This window comes from Leopardus geoffroyi, chromosome C2 (genome assembly GCF_018350155.1).
Source record: "Leopardus geoffroyi isolate Oge1 chromosome C2, O.geoffroyi_Oge1_pat1.0, whole genome shotgun sequence".
Classification (NCBI taxonomy): domain Eukaryota; kingdom Metazoa; phylum Chordata; class Mammalia; order Carnivora; family Felidae; genus Leopardus; species Leopardus geoffroyi.
In genome coordinates, this window is record NC_059333.1 from 156,588,543 (window position 1) to 156,615,201 (window position 26,659).

The 26,659-nt window shown below is 41.8% G+C and overlaps 1 protein-coding gene and 1 long non-coding RNA gene across 11 annotated transcripts in view; one reads left to right on the top strand and one right to left on the bottom strand.

Annotated features, from left to right (window-relative positions):
• CNOT10 (CCR4-NOT transcription complex subunit 10) overlaps positions 1-26,659 on the top strand; it is a 72,904-nt gene that overhangs the window by 37,412 nt on the left and 8,833 nt on the right. For 3 of the 10 annotated variants that reach the window (XM_045436689.1, XM_045436688.1, XM_045436682.1), the window contains exons 9-14: positions 646-795; positions 2,396-2,598; positions 6,382-6,503; positions 8,372-8,548; positions 9,723-9,803; positions 25,953-26,087. In XM_045436689.1, coding sequence (XP_045292645.1) covers positions 646-795; positions 2,396-2,598; positions 6,382-6,503; positions 8,372-8,548; positions 9,723-9,803; positions 25,953-26,087 — 868 coding nt within the window. The remainder of the gene's footprint in view (positions 1-645; positions 796-2,395; positions 2,599-6,381; positions 6,504-8,371; positions 8,549-9,722; positions 9,804-25,952; positions 26,088-26,659) is intronic. The other 7 variants (XM_045436690.1, XM_045436684.1, XM_045436692.1 and 4 more) reach the window with 5 other exon arrangements.
• Positions 514-11,192, bottom strand: LOC123575849. Its single transcript, XR_006701037.1, has 3 exons — positions 11,068-11,192; positions 10,133-10,142; positions 514-524 (listed from the first exon to the last, which is right to left on the bottom strand). It is a non-coding gene; the product is annotated as an uncharacterized LOC123575849 (long non-coding RNA).

Sequence of the window (26,659 nt, forward strand, 5' to 3'; positions counted from 1 at the left end):
CCCCTGGGTGGCTGGGTTGGACGTCCCACTCTGGGCTTCAGTTCAGGTCACCGTCTCTCAATCGTGGGGTCAAGCGGAGCTCGGAGCCTGCTTGGGATTCTCTCCCTCTACGCCTCTTCCCTGCTTGTGCATGCATGTGCACAGACACGCATGCACTTTCTCAAAATAAATTTAAAAAATAAATGAACAGCAGAGACTTAAAGTTTAACAAGCAAAAGCAGGATTTTATGTGTTCTGTTTCATGTATTCTTGCTATTCATTGAATACATTTCCGTTTTAAATGTTTCCACATATACTTTGTTCTTTCCAGTTTCTACATAGTATTTTGTGTGAATGTAATGCACATGATGTTACTAATACATATTTTTTGTCCTTTGCGTTATTGTATCACTTGCCTATAATTATTAAAAGTTGAATCGGAAACGAAGACTAAACAGGCTAACAAAATTGATGTGCACAGTTGGTTTATCACCTGTAAGAAAAGATTTTGAAAGGAAAGGAGCTTACAAAATTTTCAGACGTTTCTTCAATTTCAAATGCCTCGTGAGCTTTTCTGTAGGGCCTAGCGGATGTGATTGCGTGGCTGACTCTTGTGTGGCATGTATCAACAGTACAACTTGTGGACAAATTTATCTGTGTTCTCAGGTGAATGCTTGAGATGCATGTTCTGGAATAATCTTGGTTGTATCCATTTTGCCATGAGCAAGCACAATTTGGGAATTTTCTACTTTAAAAAGGCCCTCCAGGAGAACGACAGTGTTTGTGCACAGCTCAGTGCAGGCAGCACTGATCCAGGTGAGCTCACTGCTGGAAGACAGTTCGTATTTGACCGCCTGAGGAGGGCGGGACGCTAGAGAGCCGCTGAGCACTGAGGCACGTATGCAATTGTCAGATCACTCTATTTATACCTGAAACTAATATAACACCGTACCCGATGTACACTGAAATTTAAAAAAATGATAATTTTTTTAAAGAAAAAATAAAAATAAATAGGTAGATGAGAGATCAAGTGGTCCAAATGTATGCCGCATGTGCCTACCTAAAATTAACACTGACCCTTCCCAACAGGTTTGACTCTGGGGATTAGTAGATATTGCTACTTCAGATAACAAGGTGGTAGGAGTAATTATCAAGGAAACCTAAATTACGTTCACTTTTTCATGGATACAGAGATGAGTAGTCACGTATGGTAACGTGATAAAGCAAAATAGATTGTGAGAGTTCTCAACTGCTAAGCTGGGTGTTTTTGTTTTGGTTTCTGTTTTAAGTAAGCTCTGCATTCAGTGTGGTGCTTGAACTTGTGACCCAGAGATAGAGAGTCCCGTGCTTTACCAACTGAGGCAGCCAGGCACTCCTAAACTAGTTTTATTATAGGTTATTTCCAAGGTTTCACATGTGCGGTTATTGGTAGTATCTAACAATCTTTTTGAGCAAATTCCTGAAGTCTTTTATTTAATATTCATACAATACGAATCCTTCACCTGGAATGCTTAAAACCAAGCAGTTATTTACCTTATTGAAATATAAAACTAATTGATGAAAATGTGTCCAAAATTGTAAGTAGTCTTTATTGATTATAGACTGAAACTTTGAAAAAGTTAGCGAACCATAGTCTTTGTAGGTATAGTATAGTAATTTTTATGTTCATAGAAAAGTTGCTAAATCCCCCTAACATTAGCTGCATGTTTCTGGGTAAGAAAGCACATGACAATAAAATGGTTAACCAAACTGAAAGTTTAAAAAAAACAAAAAAAGTGGAATCAGGCCTGAGTGACTCAGTCGGTTAAGCATCCGACTTCGGCTCACATCATGATCTCGGTTCATGGTTTGAGCCCTGAATTGGGCTCCGTGCTGACAGTATGGAGCCTGCTTGGGATTTTCTCCCTCTTTCTTTTTCTTTCTTCCTTTCTTTCTTTCTTCCTTTCTTTCTTTCTTTGTTTCTTTTTCTTTCTTTTCTTTCTTTCTTTCTTTCTCTTTCTTTTTTTCTTTCTTTCTTTCTCCTTTCTTTCCTTTCTCTCGCTCTGCCCCTGCCCCTGCCCCTGCCCCTACCCCACTCACACTTTTCACACTCTCTCTCTGAAAAATAAAAGAAAAAACTGCAATCTTCTAAAAAGGTGGAAAAGGTACAGAGGAGTCCGTGGGTCCTGTCTCTTTCCTTTGCCTTTCTGGAAGATTGCTGTCTGGCTGCACCAGCACAGGCAACTGAAATGACTCTGGAGAATATTTGTGGGGTTGGGGGGGACGATCATCACTGGGAGAGAGCTGTTACAGCTTCACAGTGGGGTCACTGATATTATACGAGGTAGCATTCAAGTACTTCGTGGGATAAATGTTTTCAGTGTGACTGCATTTTTTCACCTGATGAGTTTTTTCTTAACCTAATTTGTATCACTAGGCAAAAAGTTTTCAGGAAGACCCATGTGTACATTACTAACCAACAAGAGGTACGAGTTGCTGTATAACTGTGGAATTCAGCTTCTTCACATCGGAAGACCTCTTGCTGCCTTTGAGTGTCTGATTGAAGCTGTTCAGGTTTATCACGCAAATCCCCGCCTCTGGCTACGGCTGGCCGAATGCTGCATTGCTGCCAACAAGGGGGTGAGTGCCCCTTGGGCATCGTTTTGAACCATCCCCCAACTCGTTGCAGAGAAAGCAGCAAACGCCGGGAGACATCTGAGACCTCATTCCCTTTCTAAGTCTCAGGGAACGTACGTAGTCCGTCCTTTAACAGGCGGACAAAAGATTTCGTTTCCGAGAGTCGTTTGTTGACATTCTGCCTCTTGAAGCATCGCAGCCTCTATCGGCAGTCATATTAAAGAGGTGGAGTCGTTGAGAGGGTCGTATCTGGTGGGACGGTGGTCCGCTGGCTGCTGGGGGCGGGGGCCGTGTCGTCTGAGGGCGTGAGAATGGCACCTGCACAGGTGGGTAGCAAAGGGCTGGCGGTAACCCCGTGAGTGCGACGCCGCTTTCCTTTTGATCCGGTAAACGGACACTCTGCCTCTCCCACAGGACCGTCCCCCGTGACTGTGCGAAAGAGGCCGGTTTACGTGGGTGTCCTTGCCTAGATTATCTGCACGTGGTGGTTGCTGGAAGCCTTGGGAATCTGGAGTGGGGAGCGGTCAGCAGGGGGTGGGGGAAAGACCGCTTGGATGAGAATCGCCAGAGCCCGTAAGACCCGTTTCCTCCCCGCCCCCCGCCCTTGCCGTGCTCCTTGGCTGTGTGGAGACTGGGTGGCCTGGCACCTGAGGTGTGCCTGCCATCGGCGACCCGAGATGCGTCGGCTGCCCTCGCCACTTCCTGAGGAACCGCTGCCAAAGCCCGCCTGCGGAAGGATGTTTGCCTGGCGGTTCCCACACGTGGTATTTAAGTGGCTGATGATCTGTATCCCCCTGGGGAAAGAGAAGCGTGCCGTCCTCGAAGGGCTTTAAGGATTTATTTGATTGTAATTTGCCTTTTAAAAGACAACTTTCTTATTGGAGCATTCTTTTTTTTTTTTTTTTTAATTTTTAAAATGTTTTTATTTGTTTCGTTGTGAGAGAGAGAGAGAGCGAGCTAGCAGGTAGGGGCAGAGAGAGAGGGAGACAGAGGCTCTGAAGCGGGCTCCGCACTGACAGCACAGGGCCTGACGTGGGACTTGAACTCACGAACAGTGAGACCAGGACCTGAGCCGAAGTCGGACACTCAACTCACTGAGCCACTCAGGCGCCCCTCTTATTTGGTAATTCTTAAATTAATTGACAAATAATTCTAGGCACAATGTGTACTTTTGAAAGCAAAAATCTCTAGGAATGGTTTATTCTCTTTAATCCATTCATGAATTTAAGGATTGGAGGCCTCTCATTTGCAGTTATTGGAAACCAGGGAATTACATCAACCAGGGAGTAGAGAAATACAGTAAATCTTAATATTTTCTTTTAAAATTACTTATTTTTAGGGGCACGTGGGTGGCTCAGTCGGTTGAGCTTCCGACTTCGGCTTGGGCCATGATCTCACAGTTGGTGAGCCGCTGTCGGGCTCTGTGCTGACAGCTCAGAACCAGGAGCCTACTTTGGATTCTGTGTCTCCCTCGCTCTCTGCCCCTGCCCCACTCCCTCTCTCTCTCTCTCTCTCTCTCTCTCTCTCTCTAAAAAATAAATAAACATTAAAAAGAATAAATTAAAACAATAAAGGTGTTATTTTTAGAAGTAGTACTTTTCGGACTGTCTCCATTCTGTGGATTTTATTATGAAGTCACTGCCCCATTCTGCAAAGTTCTAAATCTCTAATTTTTAAAAAATGGTGGAGATGACTTAATTGCCATAATTTGGTGGATGTCAGAATATTCGGTTTGTGCTACAAATAGGAAATATGCCAAAAATAATTATCTGTCTGTGTGCTCTCTCTTCCTTCTAAAAGGATGCTGAAGTGCCCTAAAAGGCAGTTAAGACAACCCCCAAACACTCTCTAATAAAACCAGAGAGTATAATCCCAAAAGCAGAAATTATAAACTCTAAATAAAATTCCATAAAATGTATTGAGTTGCGATAGAAGGAATGCTGAAGAAAGCAGTTTGTACCTTCAGAAATAAATCCATCTTTTAATAAAAAGAACAACTTGGGGCACCTGGATGGCTCAGTGAGTTGAGTGTCCAACTCTTGATTCGGGCTCAGGTCACAATCTCAGGATCATGGGATCTTAAGTGGAGCCTGCTTAAGATTCTCTCTCCCCCACTGGCCCTCTCTCTCTCTCTCTTTCTAAAATAAAAGTTAAGAAAAAATATATATTTTTAAAAGAACCAACTTAATTGTTAAATTGGTGATGCTGAGGAGATCATTTATGTCCTGTTTATCTGACGGACATTGCTTCAGACTGCTTTTGGCAGAAGTAGGGCTTACGCTTACTTGGATGGGTATAATATATGAGAGAAGATGCGCTAATTTAAAAAAAACCACAGACTTTATAGGGAGAGTATGTAACCAATTTAAGAGAAGGCTGTTAAGGGGTGCCTGGATTGCTCAGTCGGTTGAGCATCCGACTTCAACTCAGGTCATGATCTCGCAGTTCGTGGTTTTGAGCCCCACGTCGGGCTCTGTGCTGACAGCTCAGAGCCTGGAGCGTGCTTCAGATTCTGTGTCTCCCTCTCTCTCTGCCCCTTCCCCACTCATGCTCGCTCGCTCGCTCTCAAAAATAAACATTAACAAAAATTAAAGAAAAAAAAGAAAGTTTATTATTGTGGATTTTTAGTTCCATTCGGTCTTTGTTTTCATCTGTTGCACCTCCATATCTTGCTTGCGTGATCTTGTGTGACCTTACGGATCGGGAAGGAACGTATGGATGAATCATAAATTTATCACCACGAATAGGAAAAGAAATCAGAATGGGAGTGCCTTCCAAGAATGGTTCAGAATATCCACTTTTTGTTATTTTTCATTGATCTTGCTTGGCTGCCCCCTCGACACAAAATTTCCAGTCAGAGCAGTTTTGTTGTATTTTTTAAGCACTGTGTAATATTTTCTTTTTAAAATGAAGATACAGTGAATCCCTGTTTTATCAGAAGTCATGGCTGGAAGTACAACTATAGTAAAGTTCCAGTAGGAGCAGTGAGTAACAGTACCGAAACGTGCTTAGAGAAGGACTGTTTGCAGGGCAGAGTTTAGCTCTGCGAGTTCACATGGGTCGGCTCCAGTTTATTCCTGCACGTGAGAGCTGCGTGACTTTATAAAATGACGGGGTGGGATTCCACCTGCAGGCAACCCAGAGACCTCGAATGACGGGAAGGTAAATGCCGCTGGCACATTAAGTTCTCGTAGTGAGGTGATGCTGCTGTGTTCGTGAGACATCCCAACACTGTGTGTGTGTAGGTAGCTTTTACTGTTGTCGGTCTAATGTTTACAGGGTTTTAGAATTTCGATTTTCTAGAAGGAAAGAATTGTGCCCGTGTAAATGTTAACATGTAGCTTGTCCCAGTTCATATGTTGTTAAAATTTAATTAATGCTTTCAATTAAGAAAGACACGCTGGGTTCTAGGAAGTAGAGTTGCTTCCCTTTCTGAGTCTTTGTGGCTCTCCTGTTTCCTTACTCTGATGCAGCATGGTGTCCGGGGTGTAGGATATTCTAACTAGATCGTTCTAAATAAATGCTTAAGTCGTTCTTGAATTGCCTTTTTTCCTTAGAATTACCTCAGACTTCATATTAAAATATAGCATATATGACAGACTTCCCGCTTCATGTACTAATTAACCATCCTTTTCTTCAGTACTGAACATATTTCCTTTATCACCAAAACTCCACATTGATGGATCATAGGAACTTCCTTGGAGTACTTCGAAAAATATTAGATCATTTTTCACATCCTGTCTTACAGTTGCATTGATTAATTGGAAATTATTTGTGTTTTTGCAGACTGCTGAACAAGAAACTAAAGGCCTTCCAAGTAAGAAAGGAATTGTACAGTCTATTGTTGGTCAAGGCTATCATCGTAAAATAGTTCTGGCATCACAGTCCATACAGAATACTGTATATAAGTAAGTATTATGCAGAAAGAGAGAAAGTGTAGATATTTGATATTATTTCTCAATATTGTTTATGTATAAAAATATGCTTAAGATTTTTCATAGGAGGAACCACTTTGCAACCAGGTTTTATTTCTACTTCAACAACCAGAGCCTCATATATAAGTCCATAGTGTATATTGTCTGACACAGGGTTTCGGTTTAGTCACGTATGTGCTGAGAATGTTGATGGCTCAGAGAACCCGGTCTATTCAGTTCCATTATTCAGAATGTCCAGAAGAGGGCATCTTGATGTTTCTTAAAATTTTATATAGTGTATCATTGCTGCTTTTTATTTAGGTATTTTCCCTAAACCTGATTCTTAGTATTAGGAGAAAATAATACAAATACATAAGTAACCAAAGCAATATAAAGCTGTCACATGCAGAACCTTCAGTTGAATAGCTTTTAAATATGAACATCTTTATCTTATATAAAGAAAGATTCCGGGGCGCCTGGGTGGCTCGGTCGGTTAAGCATCCAACTTCGGCTCAGGTCATGATCTCATGGTCCGTGACTTGGAGCCCCGCGTCGGGCTCTGTGCTGACAGCTCAGAACCTGGAGCCTGTTTCAGATTCTGTGTCTCCCTCTCTCTCTGCCCCTCCCCTGTTCATGCTCTGTCTCTCTCTATCTCAAAAATAAATAAATGTTTAAAAAAAAAATTTAAAAAAAAAAAGAAAGATTCCAATTTGGAGTTGCTATTATTTTTAAAGTAGTAGGCTTTGTAAAAAATTTGCTGTTTTTTTCCTTCCCCAAAAATAAAATTGTTGTCTACCATTTAAAAGTTTTTTCAAAGGTTTTTTTTTTTTTTTTTTTAAGTTTATTTATTTTTGAGAGGGGGGAGAGAGAGAGAGAGACAGAGAGAGTCAGAGACAGAAAATCCCAAGCAGTCTCCACACTACCAGCATGGAGCCCGACACGGAACTCAAACTCACAAACCCTGAGACCGTGACCTGAGCCAAAATCGAGAGTCGGACGCTTAACTGAGCCCCCCAGGAGCCCCCCACCCCAAAGTTTTAAAATAGTATCTGGCACACATTATTTTCGTGTTAATTTATTTCAACTATTTTTAAAGACTTAAAATTTCAAAATTATTACTACTTTTCACTTTTTTTTCCCCCTAATAAAGTTTAGTTTGGTGTATCAATAGAAAGTTTTATAAATTCTCAAAAAAGGGACGCCTGGTGGCTCAGTCAGTTGGGCGTCCGACTTTGACTCAGGTCATGATCTCACAGTTCGAGGGTTCAAGCCCCGCGTCGGGCTCTGTGCTGACAGCTTGGAGCCTGCTTGGGATTCTGTGTCTCCTCCTCTCTCTGCCCCTTCCCTGCTCATGCGCTGTCTCTCTGTGTCTCAATAATAAATAAACGTTAAAAAATAATAATAAATTTTAAAAAATAAAATAAAATAACATAAAATCTCAAAAAAAATATTGTAAGGCAAAACAAAGCATTTTCGAAAACGAGGATCAACTGAAACAAGGCTCAGGTGTAACCTTTCTTTCCCGTTCTTACTATACCTGTCCTGGCCCTTGTTACACTTTTCCTTATCTGTAACTCCTCTGTTGTGTTAACATGGGCACTGCAGATCACCTCCAAGTTGTTTTCCATCCCTAGTCCCATTCCTGGAGATACAACTGGGTATTATTCATGCTTCCTACACTTGCTATGCGCCGTTTAGGATTTGGGTGCTTTAGCATTCTCTTGGAGTGGCTTGTTTTCAAATTTTTCCCTGTCAGAGGGCACATTTTCATTCATAATTCTATTGGTTTTATTCCCGATAACAGAAAAGTCTTACTACTTTTTATGTTATTTACTTAGCTAATTCGGTTTTACTCTTTCAAGCGATGGACAGTCTTCAGCCATTCCTGTAGCCAGCATGGAGTTTGCAGCCATCTGTCTCCGAAACGCCTTGCTGCTCTTACCGGAAGAACAGCAAGATCCGAAGCAGGAAAATGGGTCTAAAAATAGTAACCAATTAGGTGGGAACACGGAGAGCAGCGAAAGCGGCGAAACTTGCAGGTATTCTAATCCCTTGGACCCCCTTTGGTGAAGCCCCTCAGGACTTCGTTCGTGAGCCCCTTTGTCCTACAGATGAATTCTTAAAATCTCCAGACTGAATTTCCTAAATCCCCTGTTTTGAATAAGAAGAAAGCAAAGTATGAATGTTAAGTATTTCTGGAAGGGAGAAATAAAGTGAAGGCCAAGTGAGGACAGAACCTTGGGAGAGAAAAGTGGAAAGAAACAGCTTTTCATTGATGGGAGATACAGCTGTAAAGAAATCCTTTCGCACTCAGAGATAGGGCTTTGTTTTTACTTTTATTAAAGTAAATACTTAAATCCTAAAACTTCTCACTTCTTCTTATCCTTTGCCTTTTGTCTTAACATACCGTAAATCACTAACCTCTAGAATATTTCTATTAATTTCTAGGTTTTTTTGTATAAATGTTATATACCAATCTCTAGAAACTAAGAGAGTTTCTAGTAATCATAAAACACCATCATATATAAAGTTATTTTTACACATAGCACCTTTAAATTCAAGTGTTTCCTCCCAGCATTTTTTCTGGATTATTATAAAAATACATTCATTAAAGAAAATTTGAAACAAAACTGTGGGGTTTTTTCCGCCTCCATCAAGAGGTTATCTTTTACTGTAGTTGATACAAAAAAAAAAAGCAATCAGAAGAATGAGAAATGTGTGAAAATACGAGAGTAGTCTCCTTTGTAGAGATATTGTTTACAATTAGAAATTTAAAAAAAAATTTTTTTAATGTTTTATTTTTGAGACAGAAACAGACCATGAGCAGGGGAGGGTCAGAGAGCAAGGGAGACACAGAATCCGAAGCAGGCTCCAGGCTCTGAGTTGTCAGCACAGGGCCCGACACGGGGCTCGAACTCACAAACCACGAGATCATGATCTGAGCTGAAGTCAGACACCTAACTGAAAGAGCCACCCAGACACCCCAACAATTAGATATTTTTAAAAGCAATATTGTGTATTGGAGAAAAGCTGAAATACAGTATAGCTTTAACACATTGGTGTTACCAAGTTACTAAGCATTTTTTCATTGGTTGTTTTGGCTCTTTTGCATTTTTGGCATAAAAAATTGCATGAGAGTGGGGATCGGGCAACCACATTTTATATTTAATTGCTTATTTGCTGTTCATAATTAAGAGTCTGTCTTTATTTTAGCAGTAAAAGCCATGATGGAGATAAATTCATTCCAGCTCCACCTTCCTCTCCATTGAGAAAACAGGAATTAGAAAACTTAAAGTAAGTATGTAAACAAAAGTTAGCATAGCAGCTACTGCATGTTATTTTTAATCTTTATTTTGTTGATATTGTGAATGGTATTTGTGGAATGTCAAATGTTAAACCAGTCTTTCAATCTTGTGATAAACCCTACTAGTCAGAATGTATTATCTTTTTTTACAAATTTTTTTTAATGTTTATTTATGTTTGAAAGAGAAAGACAGAGCACGAGCAGGGCAAGGGTGGAGAGAGAGGGAAACACAGAATCCGAAGCAGGCTGTCAGCACAGAGCCCCAACTCAAGGCTCGAACCCACAAACCACGAGATAATGGCCTGAGCCAAAGTCAGACGCTCAACCGACTGAGCCACCCAGGTGCCCCTTTTTAAATTTTTTTTAATGTTTCTTTATTGTTAGAGAGAGTGCAGGTTGGGGAGGGGCAGAGAGAGAGGGAGGCACAGAGCCAGACGTGGGGCTCAAACCCACAAACCATGAGATGGTGACCTGAGCTGAAGTCAGATGCTTAACCGACTGAGCCACCCAGGTGCACCCAGAATTTCATTTTTTAAGTATCAAATTTATCACTGCTCTTACTTTTTATCCATTTCATGTACTGTGTAGAAAGGCCTTCTTGCCTCCAAGGTTTAGAAAATAATTCACACATGTGTTCCAGCACTGCCACAACCACCAGTCTAAATTTTTGTTTCATGTAGAATTTTGTTTTATCTAAATGAACAAGGTATCGGAATCTATCCTGTGTCTAATTTTTCGTAGTAGTCCATTTGATTAAGTTAAGTTAACTTTCAAAATAAAGCATGAAACAGAACTATGAATGTTGAGATTTTATGTGTAAACATTTAAAATGACATTTTTATAAAATAACATGTATATGTCTGTTTGCAAAAAAAAAAAATCTGGGAAGGATCTGTGTCAAAACCTTTGTAGTGGTTATTCCTGAATGGTGGAATAACTGATTTTCATTTTCTTACTGGATATGTTTTTTTCCTAACTCTTTAAGAAAGGAAGATATTTCCTTAATGTTCGTGATGCCCCTCCTTGCATACCTAGTGTTTTTGGAGGAAGATTGGCCAGCCGGATTGCCATTTTGTCTCTTCTCCCTCCCCCCCCCCCCCCCCCCCCCCCCCCCGCCACTTAAATAAAGATGCGCCATTTTCTGATCACATGTTGTCAGATCAGCGTGTTCACAGTAGGGCATTGCTGTCCGTGAGCTCGGGGTGCCACGCACAATGTTCACCTAAACGACAAGTTTTTATCTCTTTATTTTACTCTGCTGAAGTATACCATAAATTCACACTTTGCAGTAATGCCCTCTCTGGCCTGGGTGTTATTATCAGGAGGGAAGAATTAATCCTCTGATTATAGAGAGGAAAATCTTAAATTTCAAATTTAGTTAGAAACGGGGAGTTGGTCATTTAAGGTACATTTTGAAAGTAGTGTTTTGGGGGTTATTTTGTTTCTTTTTTTTTTAATTTGACAAAGATAATTAAATGTTTTATTCAGTAATCTTTAGAGTAAAACTTCTTGAATTCTCTTGTAGTGATAAGATAGCAAGAAAATAAAAGTACTGTAACAAATTACTAGTGAAAGTGCTGTAACACAAACAAAATATCAGAAGAAGGTTGCCATTGAATAAATTAAAATTGAATTTTTAGAAAGCAGTCAAATTCCAACAGTATAACTAAAACTCACTGTGCTAGATTTTTGTCCTGAGTAGAAATGTGTGAAAACAAAGCAGGTTATGTAAAGCTAAACTGCATTTGGTATAAAGTGAGCTGGTAAGGAGGAGGTGGATTGTCATGTTCAGCCAAGACGATATTTGGGAAAATGCTTTATTGCCAGAAAATACACTGTTTTCCCCCAGTATTACTGCTTAATGTCTTCTAGAGATGTCTCTATGGAGCCACCTGTATTTCATGTTCGTCTAAGGGTTCATTTAGTTTTAGTAGGTCATTTTGTATGGTAAAAATCTCAGTACAAAGTGTTATGTGGTGTAGGGGTGCCTGGCTGGCTTATTTGGAAGAACATGGACTCTTGATCCGCAGGGTCATGAGTTCAAGCCCCCACATCGGGGCAAGTAAAGTATTAAAAAGAAAAAAAAAAATGACATAGTGTAAAGTAAAATTTGACCCATCACAGTCCTCTGTTTCCAAGATCTTCCAGAGGGATGACCGGTGACTGGTTTCTTTTATGTCCTTCCGGTGAGATCTCTCAGTCATATGTCAGCAAATGGATATATGGGATTTTTTAAGTTTTATTTCATTTATTTCGAGAGAGAGAGAGAGAGTGTGCACTTGCATGCATGCACATGAGTCGAGGAGGGCGGAGAGAGAGAGAGGGAGAATCCCAGGCAGGTTTCTTGCTCCTGTGACCTGTGAGATCACAATCTGAGCCAAAATCCAAAGTCCAGCGCTTAACCGACCGAGCCACCCAGGCATTCCTATGGTATTTTGCACACTAACAGTTGTATAGTGCCCATCTTGTTCTGTACCCTGCTTTTCCCATTTGACAGTGTGTCTTTAGAGATTGCTCTGTATTGGGACAAACCTCTGTTTCACTCTTTATAATAGGGGCATAAAATTACATTCTATGGATATGACATGTATCATTCTTTGTAGCCGTTGATAGTGTTTTCAGTCTTTGATGTTACACATAATGCTGCCGTAAGTATCACTGGACACAGTTCTTAAGGAGAACCCTTAATGACGAGAGCACTTAAGCAGTTTTTAGATTTAATTTTTACAAATTTATTCGAGTGTTGTATTAATCGTAGGGTTGTCTGATGCATGCGATTAACAAGTATTTTATTCCATCATGGTCGAACGGCTGCAGAGCTGTGTAAATGAATCTTGCATTCTTAAAGTGGCATAAAGAGAAGGGTACGTGCACGGCGTCGTACTTCCTCTCAGAGTTTTGTACCTCTCGTGGCACAGCTCTTGGCTTTCCACGTGTCCTGGTGGGAGGACTGGTGACTTCTAGAGAAAAGAACGTTACTTCCCTATTTTTGTGGAAAGGGGCAGAGGGCCTCCCTGGGGAATTCCGTCATCATAAAGGGAGGTAAAGATGGGTTTGCGCGAATCTGTTAACCTTTTTTTTTCATGGAGCAGACGGGAGAAAGGAAGTGGGACAAGATGGAAGGAGCCTTAGGGTACATTCATAAAAAGAACTGCTGTGCAGGATAGCAGTGATGGTAATGTGGAGACAAATGGTGCAGGGAAGGAGTTGTGAAAGATTTGTGGGTAATTTCCCAAGCTGTAAAGGCTCCTAATGCAGTTGGGCGTGTTAAAGGGCAGCTCCGTGGCAGGGGCCAGCTGTCCTCTGTGGAAGGAAGGGCACTGAGCACATTGGTTTGCTGTTAAGATCATGGAATTCTTAGAGATTTCATCCACTTCTGACCTGCATTCTTTTATGTGATTGGAAAAGTGTGTGACTAGTGTATACTTTCGTTTTTATGGACTATTCTATTTGACCCCTTGTGCTCTGTAATACCCAAGACACCAATGTAAAACCTCATTTCCTATTTTCAGCATAACTAATACGCAGTAAATTATCGTGAGTGTTCTAATGGCTGCTTCTTATAGTATGGGTTCACAGCCTCTCGAGTACTTTCTTTTTTTCTTTCATTTCTATATAAATGAAGATGGGTTCCAAAAGATACTCATTCTAACCAAGTTTCAGACAGATCTGTTTTGAAGGAATTGTGAGATTCTGTATTAGAATTAAGATAGTCTTCAGAAAAATATTCTCTCAGTTAAAACAGATTTGCCCCAAATCAGGAAAATGTGTCAGAAATTAACGAGGCAGTTTAATTGTGAAGCTCAGATGAACGCTGTTACAATATTGTTCAGTTCCTGAATCTGTCAGAGCTCTGCAAAGCCATCCGTCTCATCCAGTTAAGAAAGCACACACACGCTCTACAGCCTTAAATTAAATAAATGCGGTGACAACCTTTTCAAATAAAAGGTGACTCTACTTCTAGGTACTTACCCAAGGGAAATAAAAGCTTGTCTGCACAGTAAGTAATAGCAGCTTTACTCATGATAGACAAAAACCAGAGATCGTGCAGATAACCATTAGTAGGAGAATGGGTAACTACATTGTAATCCACTTTATACTACTCAGCTATAAAAAACAACAAATTAATGGGGTGTCTGGGTGGCTCGTGTGGTTAAGCATCCAACTCTTTTTTTATGTGTTTATTTTTGAAAGTTTATTTATTTTGAGAGAGAAAGAGAACCCTCATGTGTGCGAGCAGGGGAGGGGCAAAGAGAGAGGTCCACACAGGCTCTCTACCGGCAGCACAGAGTCCAGTGTGGGCCTTGATCTCCTGACCCAGGAGATCATGACCTGAGGCGAAACCAAGAGTCAGATGCTCAACCTTCTGAGCCACCCCGACACCCATGTCTGCCTCTTGACTTCAGCTCAGGTCATGATCCCGAAGCTGTGGGATTGAGTTGTGCGTCAGGCTCCGTGCTGAGCGTGGAACCTGCTTGAGATTCTCTTTCTCCCTCTGTCCCTCTCGCCCACTCTTGCGCGCCCGCTCGCTTTCTCTCTCTCTCCTCTCAAAACATCAACAACAAATTATTGATAAGTCAATATGAATGAATCTCAAAACATTCTGTGTTTCTGCGGCGCCTGGGTGGCTCAGTTGGTTAAATGTTCAGCTGAAGTCATGATCTTGTGATTTGTGGGCTCAGGCCCCGCGTCGGGCTCTGTGCTGACAGCTCAGAGCCTGGAGCCTGCTTCCGATTCTGTGTCTGCCCCTCCCAACTAGCACTGTCCCTCCCTCCCTCCCTCCCTCTCTCTCTCTCTCTCTCTCTCTCTCTCTCTCTCTCAAAAATAAACATTAAAATTTTTTTAAAAAACCATTGTTTTTCTTCTCATGCAGTATGAAGTTCATGCTGTATGGTTCCATTTATGCCATTCTGTGCCAGGCAAAAACTACAAAACAAATTTAGGTTGATAGGAATCACAGCAGTGGTGGGGCAGAATTGACTAGAAGGATCTTTCTGGGGTGATAGAAATGTTCTGTATCTTGATTGGGCTAGTGGTTACATGTATATATCCAAACTCATCAAATTGTACCCTTAAAGTTATGCATTTTGCTGTATATAAATTAATCACTCTTAAAATTTTAAGGTTTTGGGGCACATGGGTGGTTAAGTCAGTAGAGCATGTGACTTTCATCTTGGGGTTCTGAGTTCAAGCCCCACATTGGGGGTAGAGATGACTGAAAAAAAAACTAAAACGTTAAGGTATTTTGAAATTTTGCAAAAAGTAAAACATATATGATGTTGGGAAATATAACCAGTAATGATTCATACCTGGTCAGTTCCGCATTCTGGCATGTCATGGAGAGCTCAGTTTCTTAACGAAAAGAGAATTCTTGCCACGTACTCCGTGGACCCTACGGTTGTGGTACGGGGTGGCACAGCCACTCCCACATCTCTACCAAGCACGTGGAAGGCGCACTGTTTAATGTGTGATGCCAGGGGTTTCGAAACTCACTGCCAACACTGCGTAAAATGTGTCAGCAACTTTTTTTACATTACATGTTGAAATGATATTTTATGTATATTGGGTTATTTTAAATATGTTAAAACTAATTTCACCTGTTTCTTCTACCTTCTTTAATGTTTCTATTAGAAAATTTATTTTTTTTTTTAATTTTTTTTAATGTTTATTTATTTTTGAGAGAGAGACAGAGCATGAATGGGGGAGGGTCAGAGAGAGAGGGAGACACAGAATCTGAAACAGGCTCCAGGCTCTGAGCTGTCAGCACAGAGCCCGACGCGGAGCTCGAACTCATGGAGTGTCAGATCATGACCTGAGCTGAAGTCGGACGCTCAACCGACTGAGCCACCCAGGCGCCCCTCTATTAGAAAATTTAAAATTATATTTCCTGCTCCAATTACATTTCTGTTGGACAGTGCTGCTCTGAGATTTCGGAACTGTGTTTGAAGTTTTTTATTTGTTCACACATGGTTTTCACAAATATGTAATACTGTTTCTATGCCAGCTTCTTCACATGCCGTTTATTTTAGCTGAATATCTCAGAAACATTTTTTTTTTTAATTTATATCCAAGTTAGTTAGCATATAGTGCAACAATGATTGTAGGAGTAGATTCCTTAATGCCTCTTACCCATTTAGCCCATCCCTCTCCCACAACCCTTCCATTAATCCTCCATTTGTTCTCCATATTTAAGACTCTCTTATGTTTTGTCCCCCTCCCTGTTTTTATGTTATTTTTGCTTCCCTTCCCTTATGTCCATCTGTTTTATCTCTTAAAGTCCTCATATGAGTGAAGTCACATGATTGTTGTCTTTCTCTGACTGACGAATTTCACTTAGCATAATACCCTCCATTTCCATCCACATAGTTGCAAATGGCGAGATTTCATTCTTTTTGGTTGCCGAGTAATACTCCATTGTATGTATATACCACATCTTCTTTTTTTTTTTTTTTTTTTTAAATTTTTTTTTTTTTTCAACGTTTATTTATTTTTGGGACAGAGAGAGACAGAGCATGAACAGGGGAGGGGCAGAGACAGAGGGAGACACAGAATCGGAAACAGGCTCCAGGCTCCGAGCCATCAGCCCAGAGCCTGACGCGGGGCTCGAACTCACGGACGCGAGATCGTGACCTGGCTGAAGTCGGACGCCTAACCGACTGCGCCACCCAGGCGCCCCTATACCACATCTTCTTTATCCATTCATTCATCGATGGACATTTGGGTGCATGTGCCCCTTCGAAACAGCACACCTATATCCCGTGGATAAATGCCTAGTAGTGCAATTGTTGGGTCGTAGGGTAGTTCTATTTTTAATTTGAGGAACCTCCATACTGTTTTCCAGAGTGGCTGCACCAGCTTGCATTGCCACCAACAGTGCAAAAGAGATCCTCTTTCTCCCCATCCTCGCCAACATCTGTTGGTGCCTGAGTTATTGTTAGCCATTCTGACAGGTGTAAGGTGGTATCTCATTGTGGTTTTGATTTGTATTTCCCTGATGATGAGTGATGCTGAGCATTTTTTCATGTGTTGGTTGGCCATCTGGATGTCTTCCTTGCAGAAGTGTCTATTCTTGTCTTTTGCCCATTTCTTCACTGGATTATTTGTCTTTTGGGTGTTGAGTTTGATAAGTTCTTTATAGATTTTGGATACTAACCCTTTATCTGATATGTCGTTTGCAAATGTCTTCTCCCATTCCGTCGGTTGCCTTTTATTTTTGCTGATTCTTTCCTTCGCTGTGCAGAAGCTTTTAATTTTGATGAGGTCCCGGTGGTTCATTTTTGCTTTTGTTTCCCTTGCCTCCGGAGATGTGTTGAGTAAGAAGTTGCTGCGGCCAAGATCAAAGAGGGTTTTGCCTGCTTTCTCCTTGAGGATTTTGATGGCTTCCTGTCTTACGTTTAGGTCTTTTATCCATTTTGAATTTATTTTTGTGTCTGGTGTAAGAAAGTGGTCCAGGTTCATTCTTCTGCATGTCATCGTCCAGTTTTCCCAGCACCACTTGCTGAAGAGACTGTCTTCATTCCATTGGATATTCTTTCCTCCTTTGTCAAAGATTAGTTGGCCATACGTTTGTGGGTCCATTTCTGGGTTCTCTGTTCTGTTCCATTGATCTGAGCGTCTGTTCTTGTGCCAGTCCCATCCTGTCTTGATGATTACATCTTTGTAATACAGCTTAAAGTCTGACATTTTTGTCTTTAAAAGGCCTAATGTCCAAATGAATCTTAGAATGAAGACAGTTGTTCAGGATTGATATTTTGGCTCTCTGCTTTGATTAAAATATTAATGTTTCCACATGCATTTGAGAGACCATGATTTTCTTCTAAACAATTAGTTATAAAGGCATTCTTTTCTTTTAATCTTTCTAATTTAAAACAAAAAACAGCCAAACATTTACTGTCTACTGATACCTTATGGTTTTGGTTTTTTTTTTAAGTTTGTTTATTTTGAGAGAGGCAGAGAGAGAGGGAGAGAGAGTCCCAAGTAGGCTCCACACTGTCAGCAGAGAGCCCGGTCGTGACCTGAGCCGAGAACAAGAGTCAGATGTTTAACTGACTGAGCCACCCAGGTGCCCTTTGCCTTACGTTTTAAAAATGGATTTATTGAGATATAACTGAAAAATCCTACAATTTCTACAGTTTGCCCTTTTAAAATTTACAGTCCAGTGGTTTTTAGTATATTCACAGAGTTGTGCAACCATCACGACAGTCACTTTTAGAACACTTTATCACCTCAGAAAGAAACCAGGCACCCTTTTCGCTGTCCTTCCTCTGTCCCCAGTCTGCTCCCCGGCCCTCATTAATGTACCTTCTAACTCTATGGATTTTTCTGTTCTGGACATTCATATGAGTGGAATCAAAGTAATATGTGGGCTTTTATGACTGGCTTCTTTCACTTAGGATAATGTTTTCAGGGTTCATCCAAGTCGTAGCATGTACCATAGTCGTTTTTATTGCTGAATAATATTTCATCATATGGATATACCTTATTTATCCATTCATCCATTGGAAGACATTTGGATTATTTGTCTGTTTTTAAGATTTTTTTTATTTCTTTATTTTTAAGTAATCTCCACACCCAACGTGGGGCTCAAACTTAAAACCCTGAGATCAAGAGTCATGTGCTCTACCAACTGAGCCAGCCAGGCACCCCTGGATTATTTGTCTTAAAGCTATTGTGAATAATGCTGCTCTCTGCATTTGTGTACAAATTTCTGTGTAGGCGTATGTTTTTACCTTTCTTGGATATTTACCTAGAAGTAGAATTGCCAGGTCACATAGTAATTCTGTTTCTCATTTGAGCAATTGCCAGACTGTTTCCTAAAAGGGTCATACCATTTTATAATCCCACCAACAGTATGTGAGGATGCCAGTTTGTTCACATCCTCACCAGCACTCGTTATTTGCCCGCAGTTTGATTGCACATTGTAGTGGGTGTGAACTGGCATCTCGAGGTGGGTTAGTTTTGCCTTTCCCTGAAGACTAATGATGTTGAGCTTCTTGTCGTGCTCGTTGGGCATTTGTGTATCTTCCTGGGAGAAATGTTCATGCACATCCTTTGCCTATTTTGTAATTGGGTTATTACCCTTTTATTGTTGACTTGTAAGAGTTCTTTACGTATTTCAGACATAAGACCCTTATCAGATACGTGATTTACAAATATTTTTTCCCATTCTGTGGGTTGTCTTCTCACTGTTTTGAAGGTAGCTTTTGAATCACAAAAGTTTTTCATTTTAATCGAGGTTAAAAAAAATAGAATTGAGGTAAAAGTTTTTCATTTCAATGATACTCAACTTACCTATTTTTTTTTTCTTTGATCATGCTTTCTGTGTCATATCTCAGAATCCTTTACCAAGTCCAAGGTCATGTTGGTTTACCCCTATGTTTTCCTCTAAGACTTTTATAGTTTTGGCTGTTACATTTAGGTCTTTGATCCATTTTGAGTTAACTTACATATGATAAGAGGTAAGGTCTCAGCTTAATTCTTTTGCATACGAATACGTTACTAAGAGTAAAGAAGTAAGTTCATATGATCAGTCACATACCAACATTTCATTATTGCTTAGTGGTTTAATAGCAGTCTTGGGTATGTACTGAGTCTGCATTTAATAGGGCATCTTTGTTATTCATTCTGAGATTATGATATTAGCTGAACCTTTAATTTCTGAAACTGAAATGGAATCTGTCTAGAACTTGGGGAAAAAAGTGTAACAGAACTGAAAAATAATAGGAAATAATTTGGGGGCCCACATGGGAAATGTCTGTATGAGAAAATTTTAATTACAGCATACAAAATGAAAGTGAAATTTCAATTTGTCTTTTTTTTTAAGAAACTATAAAAATGGATAAAAAGAAAGTGCTCAGATCAAATTTAATTAAGCCCAGTTATTTAACAAGTATAAATTAAGGAACTTTAATAAGTTCATTTAGACTCTGATACTAAGTGAGTGATTTCCCATTCAGTTAAAAGGGACCTCTTAAGACCCAGTTTTTATGGGAAAAAGATGAATCAAACAAATGCTTAATAACTAAAATATTACAGACAGTTCTAGTGTACTTAATCCTATTTTGGGGTGCATAGATGGCTCAGTCGGTTAAGCATCTGACTTTGGCTCAGGTCGTGGTCTCCGGGTTCATGGGTTCAAGCCCGCATTGGACTCCATGTTGACTGTATGGAGCCTGCTTGGGATTCTCTCTCTCCCTCCCTCTCTCTTTCTCCCTCCCTCCCTGTCTCTCTCTCTCTCTCTACCTACCACTTGTACACTCTCTCTTTCTCTCACAATAAATAAATAAACAAAAAAAGAATCCTATTTGTTTTTGGTTTTAGTCTAGTGGTTATATTATAGCTCATGAGACCTACCTAAAACGGAATTATGGCTAATAATCTTTTGAACCGAGTATGTGGTCCTTACTGAAATGTGTCCATTTAGAATCAACTCTACCAAACAAGGAACATGCCTGTGTGACATTTCTTTCACATTATCAGCAGGGTTCGTATTGGCAGGGTTCGGATAATTCTTCAGTCGTCTGCCATTCTGTGGAAGCCCCGTAGGGCCACCGAGCCATTTAACAAATCATTTAACCCCTCTAGGCCTTACTGTTCTTTTTTGTCAAGTAAGCGAATGGGGTTGGGTGGTCTTCAGGTCCTGTGTATAAAATGCTGTGTCTGTGGCTTCAGGAATCTTATTTGCTGCCTAGGCCAGGACTGGGTCCTTTGGGATGGTAGATTTGGTTGAAAAAACCTTTTTTCAGCTTCTTTGTGCTGGGCTTCTGTTTGTTTTGGATTCGGGGTGTGTGAGTAAGCTTTTTTGCAGAAAACTGTTATTAGAAAGCAAAATGTTTATGGAAGACATAATGTGAAAAACTTATTTAACTCTTAAATTTTCTTAAGATTTGAGAGTTGACAAGTTTAACATTTTGGAGATTATTGTAAATACATGGAAATAGTTTGAAAGATTTTTTTTTTTTTAAACGTTTATTTATTTTTGGGACAGAGAGAGACAGAGCATGAACGGGGGAGGGGCAGAGAGAGAGGGAGACACAGAATCGGAAGCAGGTTCCAGGCTCTGAGCCATCAGCCCAGAGCCAGACGAGGGGCTCGAACTCACGGACCGTGAGATGGTGATCTGAGCTGAAAGTCGGACGCTTAACCGACTGAGCCACCCAGGCGCCCCTGAAAGATTTTTTTTTTAAGCAGGCTCCATATGCACAGTCGGGCTCGAACTCATGACCCCAAGATCAAGAGTTATGTGACCTATCAACTGAGCCAGCCAGGCGCCCTCATTATTATTATTATTTTTTTTTTTTTTTTTAATTATAAAATCTAGTACCATAACCAGCTTGGAAGAAATCCTTTTTTATTTTTTTTTTAACATTTATTTTTGAGAGACAGAGTGAGACAGAGCACAAGTTGGGGAGGGGCAGAGGGAGAGGGAGACACAGAATGTGAAGCAGGCTCCAGGCTCCGAGCTGTCAGCACAGAGCCCGACGCGGAGCTCGAACTCACAGACTACAAGATCATGACCTGAGCCGAAGTCGGACGCTTAACCGACTGAGCCACCCAGGTGCTCCCGTTTGTATTTTTTTAATGTTTGTTTATTTTTGAGAAAGAGCGTATGCAAGCCGGGAAGGGGCAGAAGGTGGGGCCAGAGGATCCGAAGCTGGCACTGTGCTGACCGAGCCCGATGCAGGTCTCGAACTCACAAACCGTGAGATCGTGAGCTAAGTCAAGGTTGGACACTCAACCGACTGAGCCACCCGAGGTGACCCAGAAGAAATTCTGTGTTGGATTTTTTGTGCGTTTAATGTTTGTCTATCTATTTTTGAGAGAGAGCACGCACGGGCAGTAGAGGAGCAGAGAGAGAGGGAGGCAGAATCCCAGGCAGGCTCCGTGCTGTCAGTGCAGAGCCTGACGCAGGACTCAAGCCCACAAACCGTGAAATCGTGACCTGAGCTGAAATCAAGAGTCAGACGTTCAACCAGCTGAGCTGAGCCACCCAGGCGCCCCTCTTCATTGGATTTTTTGGGGCCAGTTTTTCAAACAATGTTCGCTATAAGATTGCTTTGTAAGTGTATTTTCCTTTGACAAATGGTGAGTAAGTTTACCCCCATTTTAGCCTCTCTTAATAAGGGTTAAACGATTTCAGACATTTGTTTTACATTCATTTAACTCACAGAGTGTGTGGCTTGGCAGATTTTGATGCCCAGTCTTACATGGCTTGTTGCTGTAATTTGGTGCTTTAAGGAAAGTCCTCACCCCCATTTCTTTCCTTTCTCTTTTCTTGTCTTTTTTGTTCTCTCCTTTCCGAGGGTTGGCGGTCTGTGGACCCAGAGCGAGCTCCTCCAGCATACAGAGGAGAGAATGTGGGGTTGTGTCAGACCCTCCGTGGGAGGGGGAGAGGGGCCGGGAGAAGCTCTGTGTCTCTTCCCTTGAGGTATAGTTCTTCCAGTCTGGTGACCTGTCAGATCCACTGAGTGCTTGGTAAAGCAGATTGGACAGTGACTCGAGGAAGCAGTGGGGTAGGGGTGGGGGTGGGGGGGCTCGGTATTTTAAGTAGCAGCTCTCAAAAGTAAAGTGAGTTCTCCAGGGGCTTGGTAGACCGAGCTGTGTGTGTTGGCAGTGTTAGAGCCCTGCAGGAATTACGCACAGTGGAGTGTTGACTCCTAAGAGGCAAAGGAGGATGAAAGGAGGAGGATGAGAAGCTGGGGCAGATTGTGAGGCACCGAGGAAAGAGGAGCCATAAATGTTGGCTTGAGTTTCGTGCAGTGATGCTTGCTTAGTCCTGACAGCTCTTGATCAGAATGCCAGCCCACAGAGTTCCAATTTCACATACATGAGTATTTTTGACAAGAAAGATCGTCGTTGTGATTTGACACGATACCTTCTGGGAGAAGAGGTAAAAGTTGAGGAAACCACATTGTACCTGGTACATGACTGCAGTTTGGACTTCCTGGGCAACAGGAACCTGCTGCAATCTTACATGACTGATTTCTGGACCCAAAGTGGGCTTGACAGGGGGCTGGAGCAGTAATAGCCCCCCACTGTCGGGAGAGGCTGGGGCAGGCTTTTCCCAGCAAGCCCGCCCCGAGGTGTGGCCATCCCGGACGCCAGGCCCCACAGCTTGTGGGACATTCCCCTGTCTGAGGGAGCTTTGTCCTCGAGGCAGCCTCCCAGCAGGACAGGTAGAGGTCTGGGTGCCTGAGTCAGAAAAAACACTGAAAGCTGTGGCCTCACCTGTTAGACACCGCCTGCACGGATGCTGAGGAGTTGCGATAGTCTCTGGGCAGGAGACAAAAGATAGTGGGCTTCTGCTTTTAAGGAGCTTATGTTTTGCCCTGACCTTCGGCCAAGTCATGAATGAAAATGGACATGAAACTTTGTGATGGTCATTCGTATAGGCCCTAAGCCCATGGGAGGCCTTGGGCCTCTGGAGATGGAGACTCAGGCCTTAACAGCCGTTTGTCTTCATCAGCAGTACATACGTACCTGGCTAGTGAATTCATTGCCCTTTTAAAATGGAAACTACAGGGCGCCTGGGTGGCTCAGTCAGTGAGGCGTCTTGACTCGGCTTCGTCTCAGGTCGTGATCTCCCGGTTTTGTGAGTTCTGGCTCTCGGTGCTGGCAACGCCGAGCCTGCTTGGGATATTCTCTCCCTCCCTCTCTCTCCCCCTCTCTCTCACTGTCTCTCTCTCTGCCATCCCTCCCCCCCCCCCCAACCACCACCACTTGCGCTGTCTCTCTCTCAAAATAAACAAACCTAAAGCAAAATTTTCTCACGGCAAATTTTTAAAAAACAATAAAGTAAAAACTACAAATAAACCAAAAGAGGAAATTAAGTGCCCCTTAATCTCAGGACAGAGCTAGGCGCTGAGGAGCTTCTGCATAGGGGAGAGAACTAGCCAAGGTCTCCCTCCTCTGGGCCCATGAGGAAGGGGATGTTGCCCAGGGGCTGTGGCCACAGAGCAGCCTGGCTGGTCGAGACAGCTCCTGGAAACACAGACATATCCCTTTGAGAATGACAGTCCTTGCCTGCTTTCACTCTTTTCTGTGAACAGGGTTCAGATTTTAAGTTAGGAGTTCAGTTAGAAAATTGAAACTTCTGATGTTTGGAGTACATTGGTTGCTTCCATTTTATTTTATTTATATTTTATTATTTTATCTTATTATTATTTTTTTTAAGTAGGCTCCATGCCCAACATGGGGCTTGAATTCACAGCCCTGAGATCAAGAGTCACATGGTCGGGGCGCCTGGGTGGCGCAGTCGGCTAAGCGTCCGACTTCAGCCAGGTCATGGTCTCAAGGTCCGTGAGTTCGAGCCCCGCGTCAGGCTCTGGGCTGATGGCTCAGAGCCTGGAGCCTGTTTCCGATTCTGTGTCTCCCTCTCTCTCTGCCCCTCCCCCGTTCGTGCTCTGTCTCTCTCTGTCCCAAAAATAAATAAAAACGTTAAAAAAAAAAAAAAAAAAAAAGAGTCACATGGTCTACTGACTGAGCCAGCCAGGCACCCCTGTTTTCTTCCCTTTTAAAAAGACGAGTTTGAGTACCTATGTGTGCATAGGTACACATGCATTAGAAAAATCATAACATAATCCTTCCTTTCTGTTTTATCTGTAGGCTGTCCTGTGAACTGATACAGTACCAATGTGATCGGATGGGAAGGGCGGTGAATTGGGGATCAATATCAGTCCCGACTCAAGTCACACACTCTAAGCTAGGGAATATATTTAATGACTTTGGATTTCAGTTTCTACCTTCATAAAACAAGGGACCGCATTAGGCACTCTTTCAGTCCTACTATTGTGGCTTAAGGCCGTAAATGTCAATTTCCTTGTGTTTCCTCTGGGACCAGTCTACCTTTCTGTGTTCTTCGATGCCAAGGGAGCACTTTGCCTTCAGTGGACAAGTTTCCAAGCTTCCAGAAACCAGGAGTCATCCAGTGAAGCGGAAACAGTAGACCACTTCTGGATTTGCCCCACTGTGCTTTTCAGAAGGGCCGTTTCTAGTCAGAGGATTTCAGATTACTAGAAAACTGCGGTGGTGCAGTGGTTACATTTTGCTTAGACTGAAATCACAACCCGAATGCACTTAATGATACACATATGTACTGTAATTTGTAAACATAGCTCAAAACCCTGTATCTTTGTTGGTTCCCTTGTGGTTGGCCATTCAGACCTCATTTCTACTTGACAGGGGTTTATTTTAAGATTGCTTTTTAGAGCGGTTGTTTAACATTCAAGTGATCTATTAGTGCCAAGTCCTTGGCTAGACCTGCTGTAAATGAGCTGCCCGTTAAGTAGAAAACCGAATAGAAATTTAGCTTTCCAGCCCAACTTAGCAAAATCAGTGTAACCTGAATTTTCTTATCTTCACATGTAGCTTTTCAGCCTGATTTCTTTCTTGAATATTCACATAGTGTGTAGGTGAATGAAATTCTTTTAGTTACTCTTGATACTGTTGCTTAGGGAGAACTATAGACTTAACAGGTTCAGAGAGGAACACTTTACAGGAAGCTAAGTGGATTTGTTAGTAACTTAATTGTATTTCTTCAGGAAATGGGTTTGAAAAAATAAGATCTGCTTCTGTAACTGTATTTCCAGGATGTTAAATGTTCTGTGGGAAGTAAGTTCTCACTAGGCCCGTAACTGCATTATTTCTTTGACAGGCAAAATATATATTGTAATTCTTTTGGTTATTTTGTTAGAGATGGGAGTCAGCTGGATGGAAGCTAAAGATGATTTAGGTAAAGAGCAGCACACCGTGCCTTAGATGATAGTTTCTCCATCATCCTAACGCTTAACTGTGGCTTCCTCCTTTCCAGATTGTCACAGCTATAATCAGGGCCTTCTTTCCTATTTAATAACAAATACAGGGGCACCTGGGTGGCGCAGTCGGTTAAGCGTCCGACTTCAGCCAGGTCATGATCTCGCGGTCCGTGAGTTCGAGCCCCGCATCAGGCTCTGGGCTGATGGCTCAGAGCCTGGAGCCTGTTTCCGATTCTGTGTCTCCCTCTCTCTCTGCCCCTCCCCCGTTCATGCTCTGTCTCTCTCTGTCCCAAAAATAAATAAACGTTGAAAAAAAAAAAGACATTAAAAAAAAAATAAATAAATAACAAATACAGCTGCTGTCAATTTTGTAACTCAGGTTTTCAGCCCTTCCCTTTTGTGTTCCAGATGCTCCATACTTGCCTGCAGTGCTTACGTGGCTCTGGCTTTAGGTGATAACCTTATGGCTTTGAATCACGCAGATAAACTTCTTCAGCAGCCCAAGCTGTCAGGATCCCTGAAGTAAGTGTGGCTTGCCCTGTGCGTCCGGGTTTGTTTTGTGTGGAGGTTTTCGTTAGTTTTTGGTGCGTATTGCTGCTTTTTGCCCCCTCGGTGGGATATATATTATCTAGACAAGGCAACTGATTGAAGCATTAATTTGGTGATTCCGCGTTAGGCTCTTTTCCCTTGTACCTCAAGGATTAACAGCGATAGCGTCTGCTGGACGGAGCGTCAGGAAGTGGGGACTGCACAGTGTCTCCTGTCCGCTGCTGGGCCTGTCTGGAGCGCGTGTCCACATACTGGTCCCCAAGATAAAGGGAGTCCTCAGGGAGAAGACCCACACGGAAAGGAGTTTCTTCAACGGGATAAATCTGATGCCAGGACTGCGGTTTAAAGGGGCCAACAAGCATTCTGAGTACAGGAGTTTTATTCAAACTCCGCAGAGGCCTCTTCACTAGTAGTGTCATTGTCATTCTAAAATTTGCTAAAGCACATCTTTCCTTTTATGGAAATTGAGTGAGAAGCAGCGTCCTCTGAATCTTTGTATGTGGCTTTTACTCAAAGCCACAAATACTCTGCATACCATTAGGACA